At 38.3% G+C, this 11,811-nt stretch overlaps 1 protein-coding gene across 1 annotated transcript; it reads left to right on the forward strand.

Moving 5' to 3' along the window:
- The first annotated feature begins 4,569 nt into the window (after nucleotides 1-4,569).
- Nucleotides 4,570-6,491, forward strand: LOC141341092 (uncharacterized). The gene is made up of 2 exons (XM_073846241.1): nucleotides 4,570-4,780; nucleotides 5,329-6,491. The coding sequence occupies exons 1-2, from the start codon at nucleotides 4,609-4,611 to the stop codon at nucleotides 6,219-6,221; spliced, it is 1,065 nt and encodes a 354-aa protein (XP_073702342.1). The 5' UTR covers nucleotides 4,570-4,608; the 3' UTR covers nucleotides 6,222-6,491.
- Nucleotides 6,492-11,811: the final 5,320 nt, after the last annotated feature.

The raw sequence follows: 11,811 nt of genomic DNA on the forward strand, positions 1-11,811 counted from the left end.
GCCCGTGTCAGATGTGGCTCTGGGTGACACCTCTGTCTTGTGGACGGAGACTTCCCGCTGTCTGTTGGGCTTCCACACTGTCTTCTCTGTCCTGGGGGCCATGTCTGTGTTGCCGATGAGGCTGAAGCTTGGGTCATTTGCGATGCGAGCCTGCTCGCTGACAAAATCGGCAAAGAAGCCAAAGGGAGGATAGCTCACATGGTTTTGACGCTTGTAGGATGCACCAGCTATCACCCACTTGTCCTGGAGACGAGGCGGGAGTTTCTGTACAATTGGGTTGACGCCTCTCGACGTGTCCAGGAAAGCCAGGCCTGGTAAGTCCCCTTCAGCCTTAGCGGCCTGCAGTTCCATTAGCAGATCACCCAGCTTTGTCAGGTTAGATCCATCTTGGTTTACTATTTTCGGAAAGCTGTCAATGCGTTTGAACAGAGCATTTTCTATTGCTTCAGCTGAGCCATATGTTTGCTCGAGCCTTTCCCAAGCCATGGCCAGTCCTGCTTCTGGACGATTGATGTGTATTGCTCTTATCTGCTCAATATGCTCTGCTGACTCCTTACCGAGCCACTTTAGCAGAAGATCCATCTCCTCGCTAGGTTCCAGGCTAAGGCCTCTGATGGCAGTCAAAAAGGAACGCTTCCATGCTCTGTAGTTTTGGGGTTTGTCATTGAATTGAAGCAAGCCTGTAGCTACAAGCTCACGGCGGGCCAGATACCTGACAAAGTCATTTATGTGTGAGCCGCCTTCATTTATGTATGAGCTGCCATCATTGTAGTCTGGCGGTATGGCATGGTGTGCGGGAGGAGGCTGGGTGTGGTGATTTTGTATTCTGAAGTGGTGTACTAGAGAAGCATGCTCACCACTGGATTTGATGTGAGGTAGACTAACATCTCCAGGCGTCCTGTTGAATGGCTTGTGGCTGTCCTCGTATGTGCTGATGTAAGGCTGCTGTGAGATGAGATGATGTGTAGCAGTATTGTTCTGTTGTGGATAGAAGGGACAGGCTTCAGGCTTTAGTGGTGGAGGTGACACATTGTGGTTAAGGACCGGCGCTGTCTTTGCTCGTGTGTCACCGTTATCACATGACTTAAGTTCTGAATCCCTTTCTTTTAGTTGATCAAGCACATACTGCCTCGTGCGTTGTGAGGCTTCTAAAGGAACAGAGTCTTTGTTCAGGTCACAACTATGCTTCTCGCTCTTTATATCAGCAGCAGCTTCAAGTGCCTCTGCTTCTGCAATGGCTGCAGCAGCCACTTTTTTATGTTTTAGCATTTCTATAGACACTTCCAATTTAGCTTGTTGTAGCCTCAGATTAGCTTCCTCTTCAGCATAGCATAGGCGTGCCTTTGCTGCTTCGGCTCTCGCTCTTGCTCTGACTGCTGCAGACCCCGCTGACGATGAACTGGATCTCACTGAACAACATACTTGCGAGCGTGTCCTTAACGATGCACTGTATGGGTTCTCCTGTGTTGCTGTATTTTCATGCAAACTCTCCTCTCTAGCCTGTAGATCGGTGGCGCGCGCTGCTGCAGTAGCACTTGACTGTAGAGTATGGTCCGTTGATCGTCCACTGAATGCTTGTGACGACGACATGTCGGCTAGCTTCTAACTTGCTCTGCTTTATCTAGTTTGCTTGATAGTCGTCGTTTCACTGTGCCATCCTCGATATGTTAACTTAATATCCTGACGGCCAGCTAAACTTTTTCCCCACACCAAGACTCTGAAGATTAATTCTCAGTTCCACAGGTTTATTGGAGTTAAGGAAAATAGTGAAACTGCAACACACACAAGAGCAATGACAAATTACACATAAATAAAGTCTAATTTGCACAATTACTGTTGCATTTTGTTTGTACTCATTTTACCACTAATAAAGAAATACATGTGAACTACATTCTGGTCATTATAGCACCTTTACCGTGCAGCTCGTAACAAACGAACACGAGAGAGCCAGCATATGCATAGCCGACGTGAGTTCAAACCATCGGCAGATTACACTCTACAAATTTACAATTATTGTCAAAAATAACGGATAATACTTCCATAATAATCTCACAAAACAAAGTATACATACCGACGATGCTACGTCAGACATGAGAAGTAGACAGATGCGATGAAGCGCCATGAAAATAAACTCGAGCAAACCGCTGAAACGCACATGAAGTGCGTGAGTATTTACTTCCCAACTATGGATCGCGTAATAGGACATTAGCACAGCGCGATCTTAAAGTGACCATGACCTAAATACAAACACGTACGAAATGCATATTCCTGGAACACATTAGAACTCTGAAATGCTGACTAAAAGTAAAGCATGTTAATGTAACTTTAAACTTAATGCTTATTTAAGTTCTTACTCATAACAAAACAATGTCAAATAACCAACATTTCTCAAAATGGATATATCTCATTTTGCAACAAAACTCTTCATATTAAGAAATCAGGAGAGAGTGTGACAAAAATAGCTGGAGTATGAGCTCATAAAGCAGTGTTAATACATTTTCAGCTGGCACATTACCTTCAACGTTGACATTTGGATGAAATAAGGTCACCTGTTGTTTCAGTGTTGAATGCTAAATGGTTGAAGCCCAGTCAACATTGAAATGACCCTTTTCACATTTATGGGGTTCTCAGAAATTGAAGCAGTCATAGTTTTGTATACTTCTACAGTGGTAAATGGAAACTGCCACAAATATGTTTTTTTTTTGTCCTCATTTGCCCCAATAGCAAAAGAAAATCCCTGACATTGTTTCAGTAACTTTCCAAAAGATGAATGAATAAATGAAGCTTTGGCAAAAAAGGAAATAAAATAAAATAAAGGCTACCCAATATACACAACACAAGATGATGAAAGAGTTATGAAATTAGTCAAATAAATGAATAAATTAAATATTGCATTCAAAAACGAGTGCCATGTGAGGACAAAAAGGACATCTTTGAAAAGAGGTTTCCTACTCTCTTGAGTTCCTCCAATATAACCATGTTTGAGGACTCAGAGAGGGGGGTTGATCTGGAAGTGGTAAACAATCTATGCTCAAATCCTTTTCAGAAGTGAGTTTATCATAATCATTCACATGCTTTACACCTTCAGTCAATCTTTCAATTTGTCTCATCTGCAACATGTGAAGACTAGTTTTCAGTCAACACACTTAGCTGACATTTAGTTCTAACAAGCTAAAACAGAGTAATTATTCTCAACTCAAACTTAAAATCATTACATAATCGTTCATATGTATATTTGTTTCAGTAAAGCATAAAAGTATAGAGGGTCAAATAAGATGAAGTTTTGCTTGAAAGTTTGTGAGAGACAGAAAAGATGCAACTACACAGCGACCATTTTGGTGATTTTGATACAAAAAAGTTTTATTGGTTTTTGACACCACAAGGTGCTACTGTAGCCCTTGCTAACAAAGAAAGGTCTAATAAATAAATGTCAACATAATGCATACACAAATACAAAGTAGTAAATGTTAAATAAACTTGGAAAGAAACACTTGTGGAAATAGATGTTGTCATAAATACATGAATGAATAAATGAAAGAACTAATACCATATACACTAATGTACTAATACTTAATACATTTGGAAAAAATAAAACTAATAATACATAAATAAGTAAATAAAACTACAAATATCACAATTTGTAAATATTTGTAAAGTTTCTTTATATACATTTCAATATGTTTTTCACCAAAAATAAAACTCTGAATACTACTGTCATGATTTATTATTCGAATATGTTTCCTTTTTGTAGATATCTAGGCTATGCACTTTTCGGATTGTAGACACAGAAGCGCGTGAACAGGACTTTTATTTTGATCTGGTGGTGTGACGTCATAAGGCTGTGCCGCGCTCCTGCATCAGTGTTTCAGCTGAAGAAAGGTTTGTAGTCTTTACTGTTTAAACTTTGAAGTGTTTAAATTCATACCATACGTTCAGTCTGTTTTATATGGCTTACAAGCGATGTAAACGTAATAATTATTGAATGCAACATGGTAATATTCTATCTAATGATGAACGTTATTAAAGCGCATCCACACAGCGTCTGATTTCTCTCTCTGTTAGTGATTCAGATCAGAAACACGAATTACAAACTCCGAGTCAATTGAGTCAGTTGATTCATAAAACGATTCACTGTTTCGAATCGCCGCTCGCTGAGAGACCTGCTGCTCAAAACAGTGGAAATACATCGAGAACAAACTCAAACATGAGTAATGACAACTTTGACAAACAATTGCAAATGTTTTGTTGTTGTTGTTTACAGTCTTAAAATACAATAGCCATTTAGAATGATTAATGTAAATAATACTTAATAATTATACTAATAATAAAGATACTATAATAATTTATATAATATACTAATCATTAAATACCTGAATAGTAAGTTAAAGTTTTGAGTGTTTGTCTAATCAGATAATTTAAGTCCATTAACTATTACTCTGACTCCCTTACTACTGCACTGACTACTGAACCAGAGCTGATTGAGTTTTTTATTTATTTTTATTTTTTTCTGATAATTATTGTCATCTTAAACAGGAAAAAGTTTCCAACCACAGAAAAAACTCCTGGTGGAGCAAGCAACTGAGATCCATGTGACACACTATTATAAAGATGGCGTTTATTAAAGAGGAGAGTGAAGACATGGAGATTGAAGAAACATTCAGAGTCAAACATGAAGATACTGAGGAACAAACAAAGATGGCTTTTATTAAAGAGGAGAGTGAAGACGTGAAGATTGAAGAAACATTCAGAGTCAAACATGAAGATACTGAGGAACAAACAGGTTGGTTTTCATTCTCAAAGCTGAACTATCCTATTCTCAATTAATTTTGCCTTTGGCAGGTGTTTTTCTACACTGTCTACCTTCCTGCAGATTTTAGCTTAATATTTTTCTTAAAGTTCTCTTAAAGACCATTTTTTACTTTTATTTAAAAACAGCATTTAATGAATTTTGTCATTTAATATTTAAATGTTAATGTTCACTGCTAGGATTGAGTAATATTTTTCATGTGAAACAGGTTCATAATAGTTCATGCATGTGGTCTTGCTCTGATGTAATGATGAGGTATGTGAAATAAAGTCTGGCGACAGCCGTCACTTTCACTCAACTTGTTGGACTTAATTGTCAGAATCACGTTCATTAATTATGAGAGACATGCAAAATATGCAGAGTGGGTTGAGCTTGAGGACTGGCATTGGGAACCGCTGGCTTAGAGCATATAGGATATAGTTATATGTTAGTTTTGACATTTTACGTGTTTGAATGTTTTGATGTCTGTTGTTTTGTGCCATTAAACTGAGGTTAACTATTACTTGTCTTTTTCACCTTAGATCTGATGGCACTGAAAGAGGAGAGTCAAGTACTGAATGAAATAGAAGAGAAAGATCATGATTTCATAAATGAAAAAAAATCTTTTAGTTGTTCACAGACTAAAACAACTTCCTTAAGAGAAATAAAACGAAAGACGGGAAGAAGTTATTTCAATTGCCATCAGTGTGGAAAGTGTTTCAATCAAAGAGAAAACATGAGAAGACACATGAGAATTCACACTCGAGAGAAGCCTTTTACATGCAAACAATGTGGAAGAAGTTTTAACCAAAAAGTAAACCTTGAAAAACATATGAGAATTCACACTGGAGACAAGCCTTTTACCTGTCCTCAGTGTGGAAAGAGGTTTAACTATAAACAATGCCTTGCAGACCACTTACGAATTCACACTGGAGAAAAGCCTTTCACCTGCAAACAGTGTGGAAGAAGTTTCAGCCAAAAGGGAAACCTTAACAGACACATGAGTGTTCACACTGAAAAGAAGCCTTACACCTGCAAACAGTGTGGAGTAAGTATCACTCAAAAAGAAAGCTTTATCAGACACATGAGAATTCACAATGGAGATCAGCCTTACACGTGTGATCAGTGTGGAAAGAGTTTTGATCAACAAGAAAACCTTGAAGTCCACAAGAGAACTCATAGAGAGAAACCCTACACCTGCCCTCAGTGTGGAAAGAGTTTCAGTCAAAAACAACACTTTGAAGACCACATAAGAGTTCACACTGGAGAGAAGCCTTTCACCTGCCAGCAATGTGGAAAAAGTTTCAACCAAAAAGGAAACCTTAACAGGCACATGAACCTTCACACTGGAGAGAAGCTGTTTATATGTGATCACTGTGGAAAGAGTTTCAGATGTAAAGAATCACTTAAATACCACATGAGGTTTCACACATGAGAGAACTGTATGTTTATGTTATCAGCGTGACATGAGTCATAATAACACCAGAGAGAAGACTTTGCTGCAAGTGTGCAAAAGTACTTGAAGATGGAGGATTGATGGTAATATGTAATAGTAAAGAGCAGATGAATAAAGTGATCAAATGAAAATGGTATGTGAGCAATGATTGTAAGTTTCAATCAAATAGGTAATAAAATATTGGTATGTGGAGTAATAACTGGGGTCCCATTAAGTGTAAATATGGGAATATAGGAGGAAATGTAAAAAGTCGAATACTTACAGATGACTAAGAGTGTTTTGTGTTCTCACCTGAGCTCTTTTACTCATTTGATTTCATAATAGAATCTTCAATGGTAAGCAACATGGGTAATTTTTCATCAGTAATGTCCTGTAAAATATCACCACACCAGAGCAACTCGTTCTCAGTGTCAGGAGCATTGTGATGCTGCACCAGAGCTACATGACTGAAGGACTGAATAATCTCTGCTCCTGCAGTTTATATCAGGACTGCCATGATGTATTCATATTTTCAAGAACTTTTGTAGCCATACGAAGAGAATAAATTGTCACTGAAGCTGATTATTAAAGCTGGTAATGCTGTTTTTGAATTTGTTTAATTCATTATTTGCTGAGATCTGAATACATTTAATAGTCTTTTATACTAAGTAGTGCAGATTATATAAACACTAATGTTCATTTTATCAAGCCATTCAAATTGAGGACTGCGGCTTGGTTTTAACTAGACTCTGAGACAATGGAGGCACCAATTTATCATTTGTAGATAAAATAAGCAGCATGTCAAAACAATAAAGCTGTTCACACCACAAGCGCTTATAGTCATTACTTGTAATGATCTATCGGCCTTATATCCTCTATTTATGTCCTCCCCGTGCGCTTTACCGTGTTATCTTGTTCAGTATCTGGTGTGACCATCATTTGCCTCACGCAGTGCAACACATCTCCTTCAGAGCTGATCAGGTTGTTGATTGTGGCCTGAATGTTGGTCCACTCCTCTTCAATGGCTGTGCGAAGTCGCTGAATATTGGCAGGAACTGGAACACGCTGTTGAATACGCCGATACAGAGCATCCCAAACATGCTCAATGGGGGAGTATGCTAGCCATGCAAAAACTGGGATGTTTTCAGCTTCCAGTAATTGTGTACAGGTTCTTGCAACATAGGGCAGTAAATTATCATGCTGCAAGGTGATGGTTGTGGATAAATGGTACAACAATGTGCCTCAGGATCTTGTTGCAGTATCTCTGTGCATTCAAAATGCTATCCATAAAATGCACCTGTGTTTGTTGTCCTTAATAAACGCCTGCCCACAACATTGATATCGTTGAGCACGTACGATTTGTCTTGGCCGCATCACGTGATCAGCTGCTGAATTCAAATCTGTTTTGGCGCTTTGGCTGGCTCTGAGCCAGATCGGACCCGCTGAGTGCTTGTCATATTATCACAACTATTCAGTGTTTTCAACCATATAATGCTTATTTTAGGTTTCAGACATTTAAATAGACATAAGTACTAGCAAAACCATACATTTATAGTTTGTAAAACACACACTGATGTCTATGGAAGCGGCAATAATAATCCTACAAATATATTCTGACAACATATTTTATTGATATCATATACAGATTGTGTAGGTAACTATAAAGTTTATTCTCCTCTTCTCCCAGCTCACTCAGACTTACTTTAATGTCTTTCGGGAGGAGAGGATGAATTTTTGCATGTTGTCAATCCCACAGCTCGGATTCAGCGCGAACAAACATGGCGGCGCCCATCACCCGGTATAGATTAACTAATGCGGTCATTATAAAAGTGTTTGGACTTTTAAATACATTTACTTGCACATATTTTGAAATCGGAATATCAGATATTTCATAATATAGTGAGCATGCTTGTGAATATTCATGATAAAAAAGGGAAAACGAAATAAAAGCGATCCATGTGTCTTACAGTTTTGTTGTGGTTGCGGTGTGTCACATGACATGTCGCCATGGAAACAGTAATGCCAAACATTCTAAAATAATGGTCGCCTAAAAAAACTCACTCTTTGGGGTCAGATAGAATTTTTTAAACTCACGTGTGAAAAGGTTAAGGTCATCACCCAGGTGCTTTGTCTCCATTTCTGAGCACTACCCCCAAATGTATATAAACTACAATGAATCTGCTTTAGTTAGACTTTCGATGACTGCAGTGACAAGCAGCGTGTTCTAGATAAAGAACTCTGTTGAAGATACCCTAGAGTCAACTGGTCTTCTCTTCTGAGTTTCCAACACCTGCATGCTTCAGTAAAAAACTGACGATGAAGATAATTCTGTCCTGGCTGCCCCATGGAATGACGATGCAGTAACTCTTCCTGCTCTCTGATCAAACCATAACAAACTTTGCCTCAAATAACAAACACTCTAAAAATGAACTGAACTATCAAAAGAGCAACTTTCTCTAGTGTTTCTAATAATATATCAATTAAATAAAATATAATTAATTAATAGATAAGATATAAAAACAATCTTCAGCAAAGCATGTATAGTAATCAGATCATGGAGATAATAAAAAATATTTGCATCACACTCTTTACCACACTTTTTGAGCAATCAAACAGGCTCAAAGACTTTCCATCCATTTGTACAGGCTCATTTCTCTTCACTGCTGCCTTCAAATTTGTTTGGTTTGCTTGGCCTATAACACTTTTGTTTAAAAAGACACTTTTGTGGGAGAATATCTGTGCTTTTGTCTGGAAATTCTATCAATGCCTAACACTACTTCACTTTATCCATTATTGTCTAGGAAAGAAAAAGGGCTTCTCTAATAACAATAAGCTATCTTATTTGATCCTCTTCTTTAAGATCTCTTATGTGTGTATTAGTGATGGGAGGTTTGAATCATTTTACTGACTCAGATCTTTGAATCTCATTCATCAAAATGAACTCATCTTTTCGTTCACTTCAGTAGAATATAATTAAAATGTAAAAAATGTTAATAGCTAAATCCCACACAAGTGATGAATGCTCAAGTCCGATTAGGTGATTGATGAATGCTCAAGTCAATGCCTCGAGTCCGAGTCCAAGTCGAGTCACAAGTCCAGAGAGTGGATTCTCGAGTCGGACTCGAGTCCAAAGAATAGTGACTCGAGTCTGAGTCCAGGAGTCGAGTATTCCATCACTGCTTGGACTTAGTAATTGGTTTAGTAAATTCATGTATGTTGTTTATTTTGCTGGATAAATTCAATGCAAAAACCTGAATGACCCATTTCAGAGTAGCTTTATGGAATGAATAGTTTATGGTTAAAAAAAGACAGAGACAGAATTGCTGCATAAAGGCTTTATTTGCAACAGCACATTAGAAAAACAAAAAGATAAAATACAATATAGCTGTCATTTATTAAGTGAAAATACAAAATAGGGGCGATACAGAACAAAAAGAAAAAATAATGGGTAACCATACTTTCACCTTGTGTGGCAAGTGAAAAAAAGCATAAGACATATCAGGGAGGCTTCTGAGTTTAAATTAAAATCAGTGTGAGGCCCACAGTTTTGGGAAGTCTGAAATGTTTCCAATTACGTTTAACATTTTCTTTGTTGAATGATAAAAGGACACTTAAGATCAGTGCCAGACTAAAATCTGTCTCGATGTGATGTACTTGGACAGAAGTCAGTTTGCTGACACAGTGCACAAATTTCCAGAGCCAGCTTTAAATATTTAGCACATTGTGTTCATTTGTCAGCAGCTCTGTTACTGGAAGTGGAGGTTTGTTTGAACCGACTCCTGGGAGAACAAGAGCGTATAACACTGTTTTATCTTGATTGGGTATTATGCTCACTATTCCTCCAGTTGAATCTGGATAGAGGGATGTTTTGTGGTTTTCCTGGAGGTGAGACACAAAGATTTACATTCTCTGTCCTGTGTACGTATGCGCCGCAAAAGGATCAACTTGCAAAAATTGCAACAGCAAAGAGCTTGTGTGAGTTTTAAACAAGTAGCAACAATAAACTAGATCACATGGAGATACCACAGTCTTGAGCTGACTGGATATACCTACTACAGTATGGATCGATGTGGTCAGCCACGATAGCCTTTTTGTAAGTATGTCGAGATACATCTGCGCTCACAGCGACCCAAGTTCGATTCCTGTCTCGAGTCTCCTCTCTTCATCAAGTACTTTTCTTTCATTCCTCAACTGTCCTGTCACAATAATAAGAAAACAAAGAATGTGAGGGGAACAAAATATTAAAATGAATAAATATTAAAATTATTAAAATAAAAAAATACACAAAAAAAATAACTTAACATTGACAGGGAAAGGATATTACATTTAAGTGTAGTATTTCAGCGAGAATCAGACAATTTAAGAGAGTCTATTAGAAGTTAGAACACTTCTACAGACGTACATTCCAAGAGGCCCGCCATAAATCTGACGTTTCATAGCCTGGCGCCAGAACGCCAGCCTGAAGCAGACCTAACTAACCAAGAACTTGCAAAATTAACACAAAGACACTTCTTCATAATCAAATCCTTCGAATAAGGAGATTGTCAAATTTGGAGCAAGTAACCAAGATTAATGGTCAAAGAGATGCACATTTTGAACATCACATGATTAAAGTCCTTAGCGATATGGTTGGTTTTCCCCCACACACAGGACACAACGGAAATTCCTTCCCTAAACTTTTGACCTCCCAGCTTAGAGAACAGACCCTCACAGAAGGGCACAGAAAACTGCCTATATGCATATATACATATGCACCCAAAATTATGCTTAAAGGACTCATGAGCAACTCATCATTTCTCTGCATAATTTCCTATTCATATATGTAACCCATACATTTGTCTATTATGTTTTAATCACTCATTGTGTATGTCCCTTTTGATAACTCTTGAATAGTTTAATGGTTTATATTGATGTTTGATATGTCCGAGTTGGAAATCGCATTCTCAAAATGTTCCTGTAATTCAATTCTTTGCGAAATGTATTATAGTCTTGTTATAGAAATCATGTCCAAATTTATCTCTGCAAAGAGCGGGAATTTGGGATCACGGGACTAATAAGATAACATTGTGATTTGTGGTTTGGAAGGTGAAACCAGCAGCCCACCGGAGTTCAGCCAATGTTCTAATTGGTCAAGACATCATTTTGGGAGGTGTCCAAAAGCTGAGTTTAAAAACTCAAGGACACCCTCAAATCTCTCTCTTATCTCTTGCAACTTTTCTGTACTCCTTACAACGCTCTTCACGTGCTTCGCGCCGCCGCGTCTCGACGCCGCCTGGCCTGCATGCCAGCCTCCTCACCTCAAGGAAACATGAGGAGATCACCACACCTCTATCTTTTACTTTAATCTTTTTTTATTTCTTTCCGTTGAGAGTTTCGTGTCTAGTTAAGTTTGTGCAAGCCGCGACCGACTTAAACGTCTTCGTTGACCCGAACTTTATCAGCGCACGCTCAACTCTCATATCCAGCCAACGCCCAAGAAGACATCACATTGACCGACCACCAACCAATCAGCAACCTCGGGAAAGCCCCCTTTTGAAGCGACGCAACCAAAGGAATTCCCAAAGGCAACGCGCAAGTAACCTCCAGAATC

The sequence above is a fragment of the Garra rufa genome, chromosome 1 (assembly GCF_049309525.1).
Source record: "Garra rufa chromosome 1, GarRuf1.0, whole genome shotgun sequence".
In the NCBI taxonomy this organism is placed as follows: Eukaryota; Metazoa; Chordata; class Actinopteri; order Cypriniformes; family Cyprinidae; genus Garra; species Garra rufa.

What these genes read in the sequence shown, in the direction of transcription:
- LOC141341092 (XM_073846241.1), top strand. Translation starts at nt 4,609, where the DNA reads ATGGCGTTTATTAAAGAGGAGAGTGAAGACATGGAGATTGAAGAAACA. An exon ending in AGATACTGAGGAACAAACAG is followed by an intron (nt 4,781 to 5,328) that starts GTTGGTTTTCAT and finishes TTTTCACCTTAG; the next exon opens with ATCTGATGGCACTGAAAGAG.